Here is a 14,930-nt window from a genome sequence, read left to right on the forward strand (position 1 = left end):
AGAAAAGAATAGGAAGGAGAGGTGTTAAGATTCATGGACCCGAAAGGGAAAATAGATTCATGAAAAACAACATGACGGGATAGAATGATTTGATTTGTATCAAGATTGAGACAACGATATCCTTTGTGATTAGTAGGATATCCTAGAAAAATGCAGGGTATAGATCGCGGAGAGAGTTTATTGGGAGGCTCAATATGAGGGAAGCAAAGGCGGCCAAAGACACGAAGATGCAAGTAGGTGGGTTGTTTTTTAAAGAGTTTGTGAAATGGCGTGTCATTGTCAAGAGTGGTTATGGGTAGAATATTAAGCAAGTGAGCAGCCATATAAAGAGCTTCAACCCAGTAAGTGGGAGGAAGACGGGCATTGAAAAGAAGTGTACGAATGACATTATTAAGGGAACGAAGCATGCGTTCTGATTTACCGTTTTGTTGAGATGTGTAAGGACAAGAGAAATGCATTTGAATGCCATTTTGATCACATATTTGATGAAACTTATGATTGTCATATTCACCCCCATTGTCACATTGAATAGATTTGATTTCGGTTTTAAAATGATTATTGAAAAAGGAACGAAAATGAACAAATTTATCAAAGACATCAGACTTGGCACGTAAAGGATATACCCACACATAATGAGAAAAATCATCCAAAAATATGACATAATATTTGATACCACTAGCACTTGCAATAGGACAGGTCCAAACATTCGAATGCACAAGTTCAACTAGACAATGAACTCAGGAATATCTCTATTGGCAATTCTACAGTTATAGAGTATTGTAATCGTATAAAAAATCTAGCTGATCTTCTGGATAATATGGATGCCAAAGTTCCTGAACCTAATCTGGTTGCTTACACTTTGAACGACTTGTCTCCAAAATTTCGAGTTTTTGCCACCACAATCAGACATCAGGATCCTCTACCATCGTTTTGGGACATCGGGTCTATGCTTATTCAGGAAGAACAACAAACTCTTCAGGAGGAGTCTCGACAGTCCTCCCTTACAACTTCCGATAATGCTTCTTCTCCTCACACTCTCATCGTCGACTCTCAAAATCTGTCGCAATCCAACCATCGAGGGGGCTATCGTGGGGGACGTAATAGAGGAGGTCAAGGCGGAAGACACGATGGCCGGCAGTCTCACGGTGGCAACGGCAATTTTTTTCACGGGCAGCAACAGCAACAGCAACAGCAAACCTGCGAAAATCCCTCCGGAAATTAGGTATACGGCTGGCATCAAGTCAATTCTCCGATCAATGGGTTTAATACACTCAATGATGCTCCAAATCAAATTGGGCTTCTCCCAACGCCTCCTGTCCCTTCTAATCCCAATAGATTTAGGCCAAAGTCCCTTCTAATCCCAATAGATTTGGGCCAAGACAATCTATGGTCCAACAGAATGAATGCAGCCCATCAACACCAATTTTTTAGCCCACAACAGGCTTATCAGATTAGCACCCCACTCCAACAGTTCCCGTGGCCCAACAACAATAATTCAGCAAATCCGGAGTTCACGTCACTTCCTCAAATGTTTAACACTATGTCATTAAATGACCCGAGTCAAGATGACCGGTATATGGACATCGGTGCTACATCTCATGTTCACGCCAATGCAGGTATTCTCAAATTTGTTTTAGATAATCATTTATTTTCTTCATCTATATTAGTCGGGGACGGATCTTCTATACCTATGACTAAAATGGGCCTAACTATAATACAAAACAATACTAATATTTATACACTAACAGATAACAACTATAACGAAAGATCATCTCTTGACGTAATCTTGACCAAATACAAAGGTTTTCTACGAAAGTAGTGAGACTAGTTTTAGTACTAATCTTATACAAGTTGAAAGAATAGATCCTATTAAAACTATAAGCCGATTCTCTAACAAGCTTTATAAATACAGAGTAACTCCAATATGATTATACATTTACTTGAGAAGTTAAATAACCTTTATTCATATTATTAATACAACATTTTGATGTTACCCTATTTATTCTTACATTTCTAGGAGTTTTTGTATGAAGTAATTATGATCACATTTGAGGTCGAGTTTGAACAACATAAATTTTCCCATCACGTACCACACCTTCAATATCTTGTGGGGATCCATATAACTTCTCTATGGCATCACCTGCACGAGCAATGCTCGAGAGGATTGATTTCTGGAAGTTTCCATCAACCATTAATGGATCAGATGAGTAATCAAGAACAACTTTTTCTTCTTCATCCATAGGCACACTGTAGTAACATAGAATTTTCAAAATATTAAAAATAGTTTTCATGAGAGGAAGGAATATCAAATCAAGTGATGGTTTACCTATCGTAAAGTCCTGCACCAGCATAGCCTTCTAGATCTTCACCATTGGAATCAGATCGGAAGATGATGGATCTTTTTATGAAAAGCCCAATCGGTTTGCTTGGGTAACCCAAAACCTAAAAAAATTATATCTGATTTACAAACAATCACATGAAATGAAAATTTTAAACAGATTATAAACTACATATACCTTAGGAGAATCAAGTTTATCTTTCTTGGAAATGAAACTCAATGCTCGACCTGGATAAGCTCCTACCAAAGTCTCCCCAAGACCCTTTACTACCTGTAGCATAACAACAGATAATAAAAATGAAATTTTATAGAAAATAATTGAGATTAAATAATAATAATAAAGGAAACCTCGGCATATATCTCAGATGGGTCTCCAGAAGATGGATTTGTGGTATGAATAACAAATGCATAATCAGCATTTATTATTTCTTGAACCAATACAGCCATGCATAGGAGGTCATGATCTAGTTTCACTTTTCTTGTACTGAAGTAGGCTCTTTCGTTCCATTTTGAAGCCCAAACCTGGAAATTAAAAATCAAAAATGATTTTTTATTTTATTTTATAATAAGTTAGTAATTAATCATGTTGTTCTAACCAACCTTCTTTATAGCAGTCCATGCTTGTTCCCATCTTTTCTCACCTTCATCCCCTGGCCATGGCATGCCAGAACTTTTCATTTTGTTTTTCAGCTCTTCTACCTAAAATAATAATCTCCATTATCAATCAGACAAAAAATGGAATCTTCTGACATGGGACATGTAGAAAAGACAGAAATACCCTCCTCGGACTTACCAGCTGGGGTGGTGGAACAAGGTCCAAAACTGTCTTACGGATCTCCTCAAGGACTTCAAAGTCTCCTGCTTCTAGTTTTTTCTTCAAGATTTTCATCTTTTCAGACACACCCTGCAAATTAATGTATTTTTTTATCAAACCTTTTGAAATTTAAAAAAAAATTACACGAATGGTCCCTATGGTTTGGGGTAATTTGCACGTTTGGTCCCTAACTTATTTTTTTAACTCGGAAGGTCCCTACTGTTTGTTTTTGTTGCGCGCTTGGTCCCTGTCTTACCAAAAAAAAAACTATTTTGCTCTTAATTTTTTTAATTTATTTAAATAAACACACCCCCAACCCCACTTCCACCTCACCTTACGGCTTACCTACCCCATTTTATTTAAATAAATTAAAAAAATGAAGGGCGAAATAGTCTTTTTAGGTAAGATAGGGACCAAGCGTGCAACAAAAACAAACTGTAGGGACCTTCCGAGTTAAAAGAATAAGTTAGGGACCAAACATGCAAATTACCTCAAACCATAGGTACTAAAAAGTTAAAGTACCTTATTTTTTACATCAGAAAGAACTTTCTCAAAACTTCCAAAAGGTAAAGCCACGGAAGTAGGAATCCCAACCCACGATGGTACTTTTCCTTTTAGGTATGCAATGTTACTCGATTTAGCTCCAACCTTAAAACATTTCATTACAATTACAAAATAACATTAATTCAGAATATTATAATATAAACAAAGAATTACAATATAAAAAAGTAAAAAACCTCTCACCATTTCACTTGTGAACTCTTCAGCCGAAACAGCAAATTTACCACAAAACTCCTTTTTGACCAATTTTATATTTGATGGCAAACCAACTTCTTCCGAATTACTTGATTGTTTTAAGGAATTTAAATCTCCCTCTTTCACCTCACTAAGATCATCATCATCATCATCATCCAAACACAAAGTAAGATGAAAATTCAAGATTTTATTATAAAAGGAAATGATGTTTAGTTGTTTACGTGTAAGTTATATCAGCTGAAGTAGGTTTTAGTTTTAACAATTTCCCTTGTTTTGCACGAAGATCATCCAGAATATTTGGATCAAAACATGTTGCAAAGCAGACTTTGCTGTTTCTTGCACGAACAGAAACATGGGATAGAACATCTGGCATATCGGGTGTTATTACAGCAACTGTTCCATCAGGGATTTCTTCTTCTCCTCTTACAGATTTTGCTACTAAAATTGTTGGTGATTCATAAGATTTGTTTTGAACTGAAAGTAACTCATCAACCACCACAATGTATCCAACAGCTTCAATTGGGCTGATTACCTGCCAACTGTATACAACAAGGGAAGCTGCATTTATAAGAAGTTGTTTATTTTTTTTATTTTTTTTATGATTGCAGATTGACACTTTGTAACTATAAAAGATTGGAAATTTTGATTAAACCAACCTCCCCAAATTAGCCACATTGCGAAGAATGGGGTCAAGTCGATTAACCAATGATGATAAAGAAGCAGCTGATCCTGCACGAATCATTTCTTCAGTAAATATGCTTACCTGCATAAATTATAATACCAAATTAGATCAAGATAGTTAAACATAAAGGCTACATTTATTACAGGGACAGGACAAGATGACAAGGGCATTTACGTCTTTTACACAGACAAAAGATCGAGAGCGAGTCCCTATCCCATCTAGTTTCGTCTTTTTGGGTGGGACAAAAAATTGCAATTATTGTCACACAAGTAAATTACACAAATGGTCCCTATGATTTGGAGTAATTTATACGTTTGGTCTCTAACTTTTTTTTTTAACTCGGAAGGTCCCTACTGTTTGTTTTTGTTATGTGTTTGGTCCTTGTCTTACCTAAAAAGACTATTTTGCCCTTGATTTTTTAATTTATTTAAATAAAGTGGGGTAAGTAATGTAAGGTAAGGTGAGGTGGAAATGGGGTTGGGGTGTGTGTTTATTTAAATAAATTAAAAAATGAAGGGCAAAATAGTCTTTTTACGTAAGCCAAGGACCAAACACGCAACAAAAACAAACAGTAGGGACCTTCCGAGTTAAAAAGATAAGTTAGGGACCAAACGTGAAAATTACCCCAAACCATAGGGACCATTGGTGTAATTTACTCTTGTCACACTGACATCTGTCACAATCCCAGTCCAATGCATAGCAAACGCAGTAGAGTCTGTTATGTTATCATACCGCCCATTGGTCTAATCCAAGGCGGGCCCCAAGGTACTCAGCTGAAGGTTGCAAAATTTGATGATACAACTCCCCTTTGGTGGCAAGTGCAAGTCGGGTTCTATCAAGGACTGATTTTGCAAATAATGCCCAACTACCATCTCCAGTCTCCAACATGCTTAGTGCTTGATTCCATCCCTTCATAGCAAAAAGATATAAGGGTAGTTTAGTCATTTAGTGTTTTTGAAGAAATAAATCGGTAGAAACGAGAGGTTACCTTTAAGCAATAGATCAGGTCCTCGTTGTTGTCTGATGAGAGTATGAGGTTCTCGAGAAGAAGAGTGATTAAATACATAACTTTCTGAAAAAGAACATTGTGGTCAAGGTTGAAGAGAACAGAAAGGGCAAAACTGGAAATAAGACGTGCTAAAATATGATTTACCTCTGGCTTAGCGTTGCTCAGCTCTTCATAGCTCCTTTCAATGGCTGTCCTTACAGTTGAATCGAGGGCAATGTCCAAAAAGAGAAGATCCTTGAGACGATCATTTGGTTTAGATAGTAATGGCCGAAGTTCCTCACGTGCTTCCAGCAGTCCCTGGATATATATATAGATAATGAGGGTATTTTTGTCTTTTACACATATTAAAGCCTGAAGAGAGACTTTGGAATACCTCAAGAAGGGTTTCCACGTTCCTATCTTCCACATGATTCAAAACAAATTGAAGCAGTTCCTGTTTGAAACATTGTAAGTTATACAGAAATCATGGAGCTCAAAAAAAATTTCCCCAAATAAATGAAAATTACCGGAAATCCAGATGGCAGACCTGAAACAGGGTTGATATTCACCCCTACCATAAAACCTTGTCCCTGAATTTTTAAAAAAAATTAACAAAAATTTAAGGTTTGATATTTTAATAACTGATTTAAAGCAGAATGCTGGAGTCACCTCAGATTTATAACCCATGCAGTTTGATATCGCAGACTCAAGATCTGCACCTGAATGAACTGCCTGTGAACAAAAAAAAAACTTGAAGGTTTGCAGAATATTGGGAAAATAAAAAAGAAAAATAAAAAGAAAACAAAAAAGAAAAAAAAAAACCTTTAATGTTCTCAAGTAGCTTCCCAAATCACGCAAGAGGCTTTCCTTTTGGTCTCTCCTGAAGCTTGGCTCATGGTGGATGGCTCGATCATAGCTTAAAAGTCTTTCTTTTGTTATTCCATTTGTATTCAGTGTGTTCCAGTAAACACTCATGTCAAAGTCATTTTTAATATAATCAATTAACGCCTGAAAAAAATAAAAAATGAGTAATTATTTATGGTTTCAAAAAAGATAAGTAGACTGGTTATCATTCAATATACCTGACAAATCACAACATCATCAGGGCTTGTGTTATTGTGAAGTTTCTGATGCCATTCTTCCATCATTCCACCTGCACAATCATTATTTCTCTACACTTGACAAATAGATGAATATTAGTGAATTTAATGATTAAAAGGAATGTAATAAAGATTTTTTTTTTAAATGCCACCTGGATCACAAGGATTTCATCTCGGATACGTTGACCTACATCTCCTTCACCTCCACGTCCAACAGTTGACATGATCATTCTCAGAAGCTCATTATATTGTGGATAATTCACATAAACATTTTGAAGCAAATCTGTGAGCCTATCCTGAGCTCTGCTTATCTCACTGCACAAAACATAGAAATGAAAACCATGGTTAAGTGACCAAAATACCCTTTTCATATGATTGAATTCCATTTCATTATGAGTTGTATCTCACAGAAGAGATGAGCATAAATAAACTTACCGAGGCTTTACATTGTAGTTTTTATTCCAGATTAGTTGTCTTGTAGCCATAAAACGCATCCAAACTAAAATTCCTGAAAGACCCAACTCACCAGTGTCTGTGGCTTCTTCCATCAAATCAGCTGCAATATTAAATCTAAGAGGAAAAGAAAGAATTCATGATTAATCATGTTTTGATATCAGAATGTTGTCATGAAATTAAAGAAATGCAAACCTATGCATGAAAGACTTCTGTGCTTCACTTTCCAGCCCTGCTATTTTGTCTAACAAGGCCTTAGCAGTACCCTTCCCATCACCTGCATCCTTCTTACAGAAAAATAATAATGATAATAATAAATACAAGTATGAAAAATGAAAGAATCAAACAACTAAAACTATAGAAATTCATTGATTGAAGATTAGATGGAGAAGAACCTTTATTGCCTTCTTGGGTCCAACAAATTCAATGTAGAAGTCTGAACCATTATTCTTAATCCAGTTATTTCCAGAAAAAGTAACAAAAGGCATCCCCACATAATCACCCTCTTCAATTTCTATTTCCAATGATTGTATCTGTTATACACAAGAATTTATCCACAGTTTAATAATTAATGATAATAATAATAAGAGGAAACTGCAGAAATGGTCCAAAAAGGAATCTTTTTTTAATTTGGTCCCTCATTTTGACACTGTTAGTTTTAGTCCATTAAACTTTTTATAAATGACCATTTTACCCTCCATTTTATAACATACCCTTCGTTTCTCATCTGATAATCATCTAAAAGAAATTTAAAAAAAAAATAATAAATACTTCTCTTTGCAGACCTTGTTAGCTGAACCATCAATAGAGATAGTAGAAAATGGTGAGTCAGCACATGTAGCTAAAGAAGAAGACCCTTGTGGTAACAAATTTTCAGGTGGTGCCTGAAATAAGTAAAATTATTAATGTTATTCACTTTAGGAAGTTGTAGATATGCTTGAATAAAGATTTTTTATCATAAAAAAGGGGGTAAATTATATATATATATTTTTTTCTATTTGTAAATTGTTCTAAAAAACAGCTAGAAATATAGAAACTTGCCAGCCACTCCCCAGGTTTTTTTGACAAAGCCCAGTGAAGAGTGAGTGGCTCCTTGAATCCTGTAGCCAAATGAACTCTTATCTTACTAGAAGCCTTTGTCACAAGTACCTAAATAAAACATACAAATTTTTTTTAGACATAATGCAATTAATTTAACAACAACAAAGGTCTTTTGTTACTAGAACCTACCAGAAGCTCATCATCAGCAACTCTGTATGTCTTTTTGTTCAATATATTTATGTCACTTTGTTCCTCTATGAGCTTAGAGTAAAGTTCCAATGCAGAGAAAGATTTTGGTGTCATGGAGGATTTTTCCTCTACAGACTTTACAGAAACTGGAATATGTTTGTTGAGAAGTTGCATGAGGTCCCTCTTCTTTCTTTGAATGCTTTGAGTTGAGTAGCTTCTAGTTTCCTGATGCTTTTGAACCTTAGTTTTTATCTCTCCTTTGGTAATTTTCTTTTGTTTGTCATCATTAGAAGTTCCAGTATCTTTTTTGGAACTTTTATCATCTTTTTTAGTAAGCCTTGCTCTTATGTCCTCTATGGAACTCCCCCTAGAAATGTCTTCATATAGTTCTGCACGAGCTGCTTCATATTCCATCTGTAAGTTGTTAAATTACTTCAATACAATGAATAAATTGCATTGTGTAATGTGTACCCCTTCTTAAATTGGCATTGATTGAAAGAAAAGATACAAGAAATGTGAAATTTTACATGCCTTTTCTTGTTCTGGTGAATACATTTGTTTACCCTTCTTTTCCCATCTCAAAAATGCTTGAATTTGTACAAGGTCTTCGGGAATTACAACATTTGAAACTGGAGTTTCCCTTGAAGGCAGCTTAACATGGAAGTTTTGACCATTATTTTTGTACCTAAATGGGAATGAGTGGAGAGATTGACTAATTGACTAAAAAGTTGAATGTGCATTTTAATACCAACAAGTGTCAAAAAGATAGGCTTACCATTTATTCTTTGCTTCATCTACTATTAGGAACTCTAGAGCTTGAATTGAAGGATCATCAATCTCTACTTTCAGGGATGAACTGGAACCAGACTATGAAAAAGGACATGAAGGCATAAATTAGTTGGTGTTTATACCCAAAAAAAAAAAAAGATTTGTTCCTCATGTAGAATCTTGTATAATGATTTTTGAACTGTAACTTACTTTTATAAAGGGGGTTCTAAGAGCCCTTTCCTTGTATACTTTAGTCCCTTCAGGACGACGATTGGGGAGTACCCATTTTCTGTAACAGTAGAAATGAAAGAAGAATGTGAAAATCATGAAAGGTTGAACACAAATTTTAAACCTAGAAGAATCACAGATATTTTCACAAGTGAAAGCTTACTCCTTTACATTCCGTAGACCTCCCCAATGTAGATATAAATGGTCCCTACTATTAGTGAGCTGAATCTCTACCATTGGAATAGAGGATATCTTAACATCAACCTGTATGCAAAAATATGGTACTGATTTTAGTAGATAAAGTGTATGAAAGTTTTATAATTGAATTCCCAAGAATTTAACAAGTGTTTCATTCAAAGTAAGCATGTACATCTCATGTCTTAATCCACATATACCTGCATCTCAATATCTTCTTCCAAGATAAACTTTTGTCTCAGTTGCTACAATGAAAGAAAAAAGAGTATTAAACCATGTAATTATGTCACCAAAAAAAGAAAACCGAGTTCAAACGATTGTTTAACAAGAAGCAGTGAATGACACACTTATAGCAAATCATTCAAAGATCTTTACTTGATACATGTGCCCATTCTATGCCCTTTTATGATTATAAAATATATATATTTAAAGCAGAATGGTAAAAAGAACTAGGTAACAAAAGCACATATCATAATAGTTTTAGAACCTTTCCATGTAGTCATGTAGAGCAGCATATTTATTGTGTAAGATGCATGCAACGTATATAATTATATTAGGAATGGTGTTTGGCATTCGTGTGATGCTGCTGGGATACATGTATGTTCTATGTTTAGCTTTACAGATAAACGCACATAATCAAAAGATTTAGCATTAAAGTATCATCTTAAGTAAAGTTTCACAAAAAGGAGATAACAGCGCGCTTTAAAAAGATACGATTGCCATAATTTACAGCTATAATCCACTGGAGAAGATATAAAACGTCAATAATATTAATGAAGTGACAAAAAGGTACCTCGGATGCCGGATCGGTGGCTAAAACAGCTTGAACAACGTCAGAAAACACTGGATTCCGCAATCCTGATCTTCGCAAAGTCAGTCTATGACCACGGAAATCGCTGGATAATATAGACGACAAAGCCGACGACGATGACTTCCGTATCAGAGAAGTAGCTTGAGCTTGAAACAAAGTATTTCCGCCAATGCAACTACAAGAATTTTTTTGACTTTGATGCTGTAAAACTGGCCCTCGAAGCAAACTATGCCCTACTGAATTGCTCATATTCCTCTCTTCCTTTAATCGATTCAATGTCACTATCCAACAAAAACTCGTGACAGAGCAAGAATCAGTACCATGAGTATACATACTTTCACAATCTTAACAAACAAAAAGTTCACCCATAAACAAACACAAACTGCATCAATTCAACCCATATATACATTGATTAATCGACAAGAACAAAAAATTAACGTAAAATCGTGAAATTAACTATAAGAACACGGAAATTCAGTTAAATGGCTGTGAGGTTGTCGAATAAAGAAACGATAATGTCTGAATTTCGGTGAAATCTTACCTCCGATCAGACTTATTGGGATATGCACAGTGTATATCTCGAAAAGAGAGATGGGTGATGGAGGTTGAAGAGAGTGGAGGGAGTATTATTTTAGTAAAGAGTGCGGTTGAGAGAAGCTTCAAAAATTGGGGGAAAAAAGACGTCGGAAGTCGTATACTAATTTTAAAGGCGATGGAAGTCCTTGTGTTTATGCTAATCGACATAGAACGCCTTTAAGTTTTAGATTGTTCTAAAATGATCACTAATGTTGTGTGGCTTATTCTTTGATGGGTTTGGGCAAATGATATGGGTGAAATATAAAATAAAGCTGTTACAAGATTATATTTTACGATACAGTGACATATGTGGTATGGATTTTGATTTTGTTTGTACTTTGACTTGTATTCGTGATATGATTTTGACATTTGATTTCAGCGGTTTCACTAATAAAGGCAGAATCCCTCCTAAAGCCCATCATACATTGTTGAGTGTCTTTTTAGTAAAATTATCCAAGATATAGAAGTTCACTTCGACATGACTATTAGGCAGAAAACAATTTTTGGGTGTCTAAGGGCATTACATGCTTAGAATTTTCTTATGACTACTCATATTGACGGTCTTAGCCAACGTATGTCGTCAGCGGAGTATTGTGTTATCCTCAGGTATCGTCTTCTGATTCTTTTATTTCCGATTAACAAAACAACCCTTTTTTTGTCGCATGGCATGTTTGGACTCCTTTGGAGATCATGAAGCTCATTATAGAGATCTCTTAGGTTTCGAGTACCAACATAATCTAGTTATGGATGTTCTTTTTGACATATTTAGGCACACTTAGTTTGTGCCAAAAAATAGTCGCCTATGAACTTTTTAAATGGCCCTTTGGAAGGAGGATCGGCATTTAGACCAACTAACGTTTTAGTTTTTAGATGGACATGAGGGAAGCATGTATGTGTAGATCTAACAAGGGTTTACCCTCTTGCGGCTTGAAGTGGGGTTCATTATGGGTCAGGTTTCTTTACAAGTTGTCTCATGTAAAGTGACAAAACATGAGAAAATGTCCGTCCTTATGTATTATTGAGTTAAGTTAGGGCTTGGGCCCTATTTTCTAAAGGGCCCCACTTAACCCAAATACCTCTCTAATGTTGATACATTCTCTTCCCCATTCGCTGATACATACGCCTCAAAAATCAAAAGCGACGATCACACTTATGTTATTCTTCCTTCTTTCTCCATTATTGCACTATGATTGATTAATTCTCGATTCTTTCTCCATTATTTAAAATCTACATTGTCACAAGAAATATTAAATGGGTTAGTTATTTTATCAATTGAAAAACATTTAGTAAAAAAAATTGATTATGAAAAATTTATTAAAGAATTTGCATCTAAAACGGCTAGAAAAATTAACTTAATGTCTTAAATATATTCACAAAAATATATAAATAATAAAAAAAAAATTAACTTTACAATTTATAAACTTTTTAATTTATTATTCTCAGTTTCAAAACTAGATAAAGGAAAATTGTTTATAATATTAAATATAGTAAATGCCAAATTATCCCAAAATTTTGATTTGTCCAGAGCCCTCAAATTAGTTGAGTCACCTCTGCATGAGATACTATGCATGAAAAATCAACACATGTTTATACCTTTTGCGTTTAATATTTTCGGTTTTCTTTCATCAAATGATGTGGAACTTCTTAATAGAGTACAACAGGTCATGCATAGTAATGTTATGACCCCAAAATCTATGAATATTGTTTTTAAAAAAAAATTAATTTTGTCATCCAAAAAAGATTAATAGGACAACTTGTTGTCCATTTATCCGCTATGTCGATGTAAAACTTTTATAATTTAACATTATAATACTGATTTAGTATCCTTCCGTTAAAAGGAAATTACACACATATAGTAACTTATATATATATATATATATATATATATATATATATATATATATATATATATATATATATTCAAATGTTTTCACTATCTATTGTGTGTCTGTATGATTAATTCTGGACGAATCATTTTAGTTATTTTAAGAAAGTAATTAATGCTTATTAAATGCTGAAGATGTAATTAATATCTATTATATCTTCAACATGTAATATGCATTAATTACTTTCTTAAAATAACTAAAATGATTGGTCCAAAATCAGTCATACATGCACACAATAGATAGTGAAAACAAAATAACCTAACTATATATATATATATATATATATATATATATATATATATATATATATATATATATATATATATATATATATATATATATATAATGTTTAAAGAGTATCATTACAACCGGTAATTATAGGTTTTCCGATTACATCAATTTGTTAACTCATTTTCGTTTTCTATTGTACTCATTTATAAATGAATTTACATAAAGCATTCAAAAAATACTATTATTATTGACAATTAAATGTTTTTTTTTCGGTTTTTAGCAACTTTTGATCTCTAATCATCTTCTTCTACGTCGAGAACGAACAAACACCACCATACACTTCCTACCACTAACATCCACCTCCCAACATCATTTTATTTCGTGAAGATTCAACTACACACAAAAATTACAAATCAAACACAGAAATATGGAAACCCACGACTAGATCTCGAAGAAGACCAAAATCAAATCAATCTAAATTTCTTCACCAATCAAAAACAAATGGTTTATTCATATTTTGTTTAGGAAGAATTCTTAACTTACAACTTGAAATCGATATCCTATATCATATCCGGGGTAGTAGAAATCAAAATCAGAAACCATAGTAAATTGATTTCCCCATATCTTGTTTGGGAAGATATTTTAAGAAAGATCCAAGATTCATTCACATATTTTTTTAGAACCCACATCAAACCAGAAAAACAAACCAAAGTTGTTTGAGCTAGTTTTATATCCTTTATTTAAGTTTGTTTTAGAAGAGCATGTAACAAAAAACATATTATGTTGGCCGGAAAATATCGTTAGAAATCGAGAAAATCTTTAATTGCCAATTATAATGGCGTTTTATGTTTTATGAAAGTTTATTTGCTTAAATATGTATAAAAACGAAAATTGACTAATTGTAATTAGGAAAAACTTTAATTGTTGGTCATAATAGCTTTTTTATTTTACGTAAATTTTATTGGTCAAACGTTTATAAAAAAACGAAAAATAACTAAATGTATATAATTGCAATAGTTTATTGCATTCATATGTCATTATCCATATTGTATATATCATACGATCTAGTTGCTCACTTTAAATTACAGGGTAAAGATAAAAAAAAGAATAAAAAAAGGCATCAAGTCAATATTAAATCTAAAACTCTTAAGCATATATAGTTAAAAAAACCTCCAAAATTCTTTATTATGGTTTGTTGTTGACGAATTCAAATACAACCACCAATAGTTACACTTCTTTAAGACTATGCATCATGTCACTAATTACAAGTCGTGATAGCTTTAGCAAAAGTCCTTTAAGGTATTACATACACTCTAGGTTGGTATCCAATTTTCTTACTTTCGCAACTTTGGTCTTTATCAAAGCTTAAAAATAATAAGTATTCGATTAAAATAAATTTGAAATACTATTTCATAAAAACATGGATATTACAATCTTTCACTCACAAAAGATTTCATTATTAAACTATAAGCTAATTACAAAGATAAATATGAATATTTAACATTCGTTCCATTTTCGGGCAATCAAGTCAAATACTCAAATTCGTGTTGAGATTTTAGGAGTTATACGTACAAAATTCCAAACCAAGGATCCATATGAAATGCAAAATAAACCGATGAAACCTTCATTAAAATTTCGGGAGAATTCAAAAGTCTGCTGTCATTCTCTTTGTTTCTCTCATTGGATTGTAATCCTTCATTAACACCACACACACATGTGCCAATGCCATTTTTTACAATATAAGGGGGTGTTGTTGTAATTCAGTGAACGACAGAAGCGTACAATGTGGATCATGCAACAGTTAAAGGGGCATTAGAGTAACTTCGACGGAATTATAAACAAGGACACGTGTTGGAATGCAGTGAGTGTACGCT

General features: G+C 33.7%; 1 protein-coding gene across 4 annotated transcripts; it reads right to left on the reverse strand.

The window, feature by feature from the left end:
• Positions 1-1,869: 1,869 nt before the first annotated feature.
• On the reverse strand, positions 1,870-11,061 carry LOC111893831 (alpha-glucan water dikinase, chloroplastic). Of its 4 annotated transcripts, none has more exons than XM_023889918.3 (32): positions 10,905-11,061; positions 10,346-10,644; positions 9,753-9,797; positions 9,521-9,621; positions 9,340-9,418; positions 9,137-9,228; positions 8,893-9,046; positions 8,362-8,775; positions 8,173-8,280; positions 7,917-8,015; positions 7,527-7,664; positions 7,327-7,418; positions 7,114-7,248; positions 6,831-6,993; positions 6,661-6,750; positions 6,401-6,586; positions 6,248-6,310; positions 6,106-6,168; positions 5,973-6,032; positions 5,744-5,896; positions 5,579-5,662; positions 5,323-5,499; positions 4,565-4,671; positions 4,130-4,447; positions 3,897-4,038; positions 3,675-3,800; positions 3,132-3,242; positions 2,939-3,037; positions 2,687-2,860; positions 2,517-2,609; positions 2,327-2,442; positions 1,870-2,247 (listed from the first exon to the last, which is right to left on the reverse strand). In XM_023889918.3, the coding sequence occupies exons 2-32, from the start codon at positions 10,610-10,612 to the stop codon at positions 2,043-2,045; spliced, it is 4,254 nt and encodes a 1,417-aa protein (XP_023745686.1). In that variant the 5' UTR covers positions 10,613-10,644; positions 10,905-11,061; the 3' UTR covers positions 1,870-2,042. The 4 variants fall into 4 exon arrangements, with proteins under 4 accessions (XP_023745686.1, XP_023745683.2, XP_023745685.2 ...); XM_023889915.3 differs by having other exon boundaries at positions 10,346-10,658; positions 10,905-11,012; XM_023889917.2 differs by lacking the exon at positions 10,905-11,061 and having other exon boundaries at positions 7,327-7,415; positions 10,346-10,711.
• Positions 11,062-14,930: the final 3,869 nt, after the last annotated feature.

Source organism: Lactuca sativa, chromosome 8 (assembly GCF_002870075.4).
Source record: "Lactuca sativa cultivar Salinas chromosome 8, Lsat_Salinas_v11, whole genome shotgun sequence".
In the NCBI taxonomy this organism is placed as follows: Eukaryota; Viridiplantae; Streptophyta; class Magnoliopsida; order Asterales; family Asteraceae; genus Lactuca; species Lactuca sativa.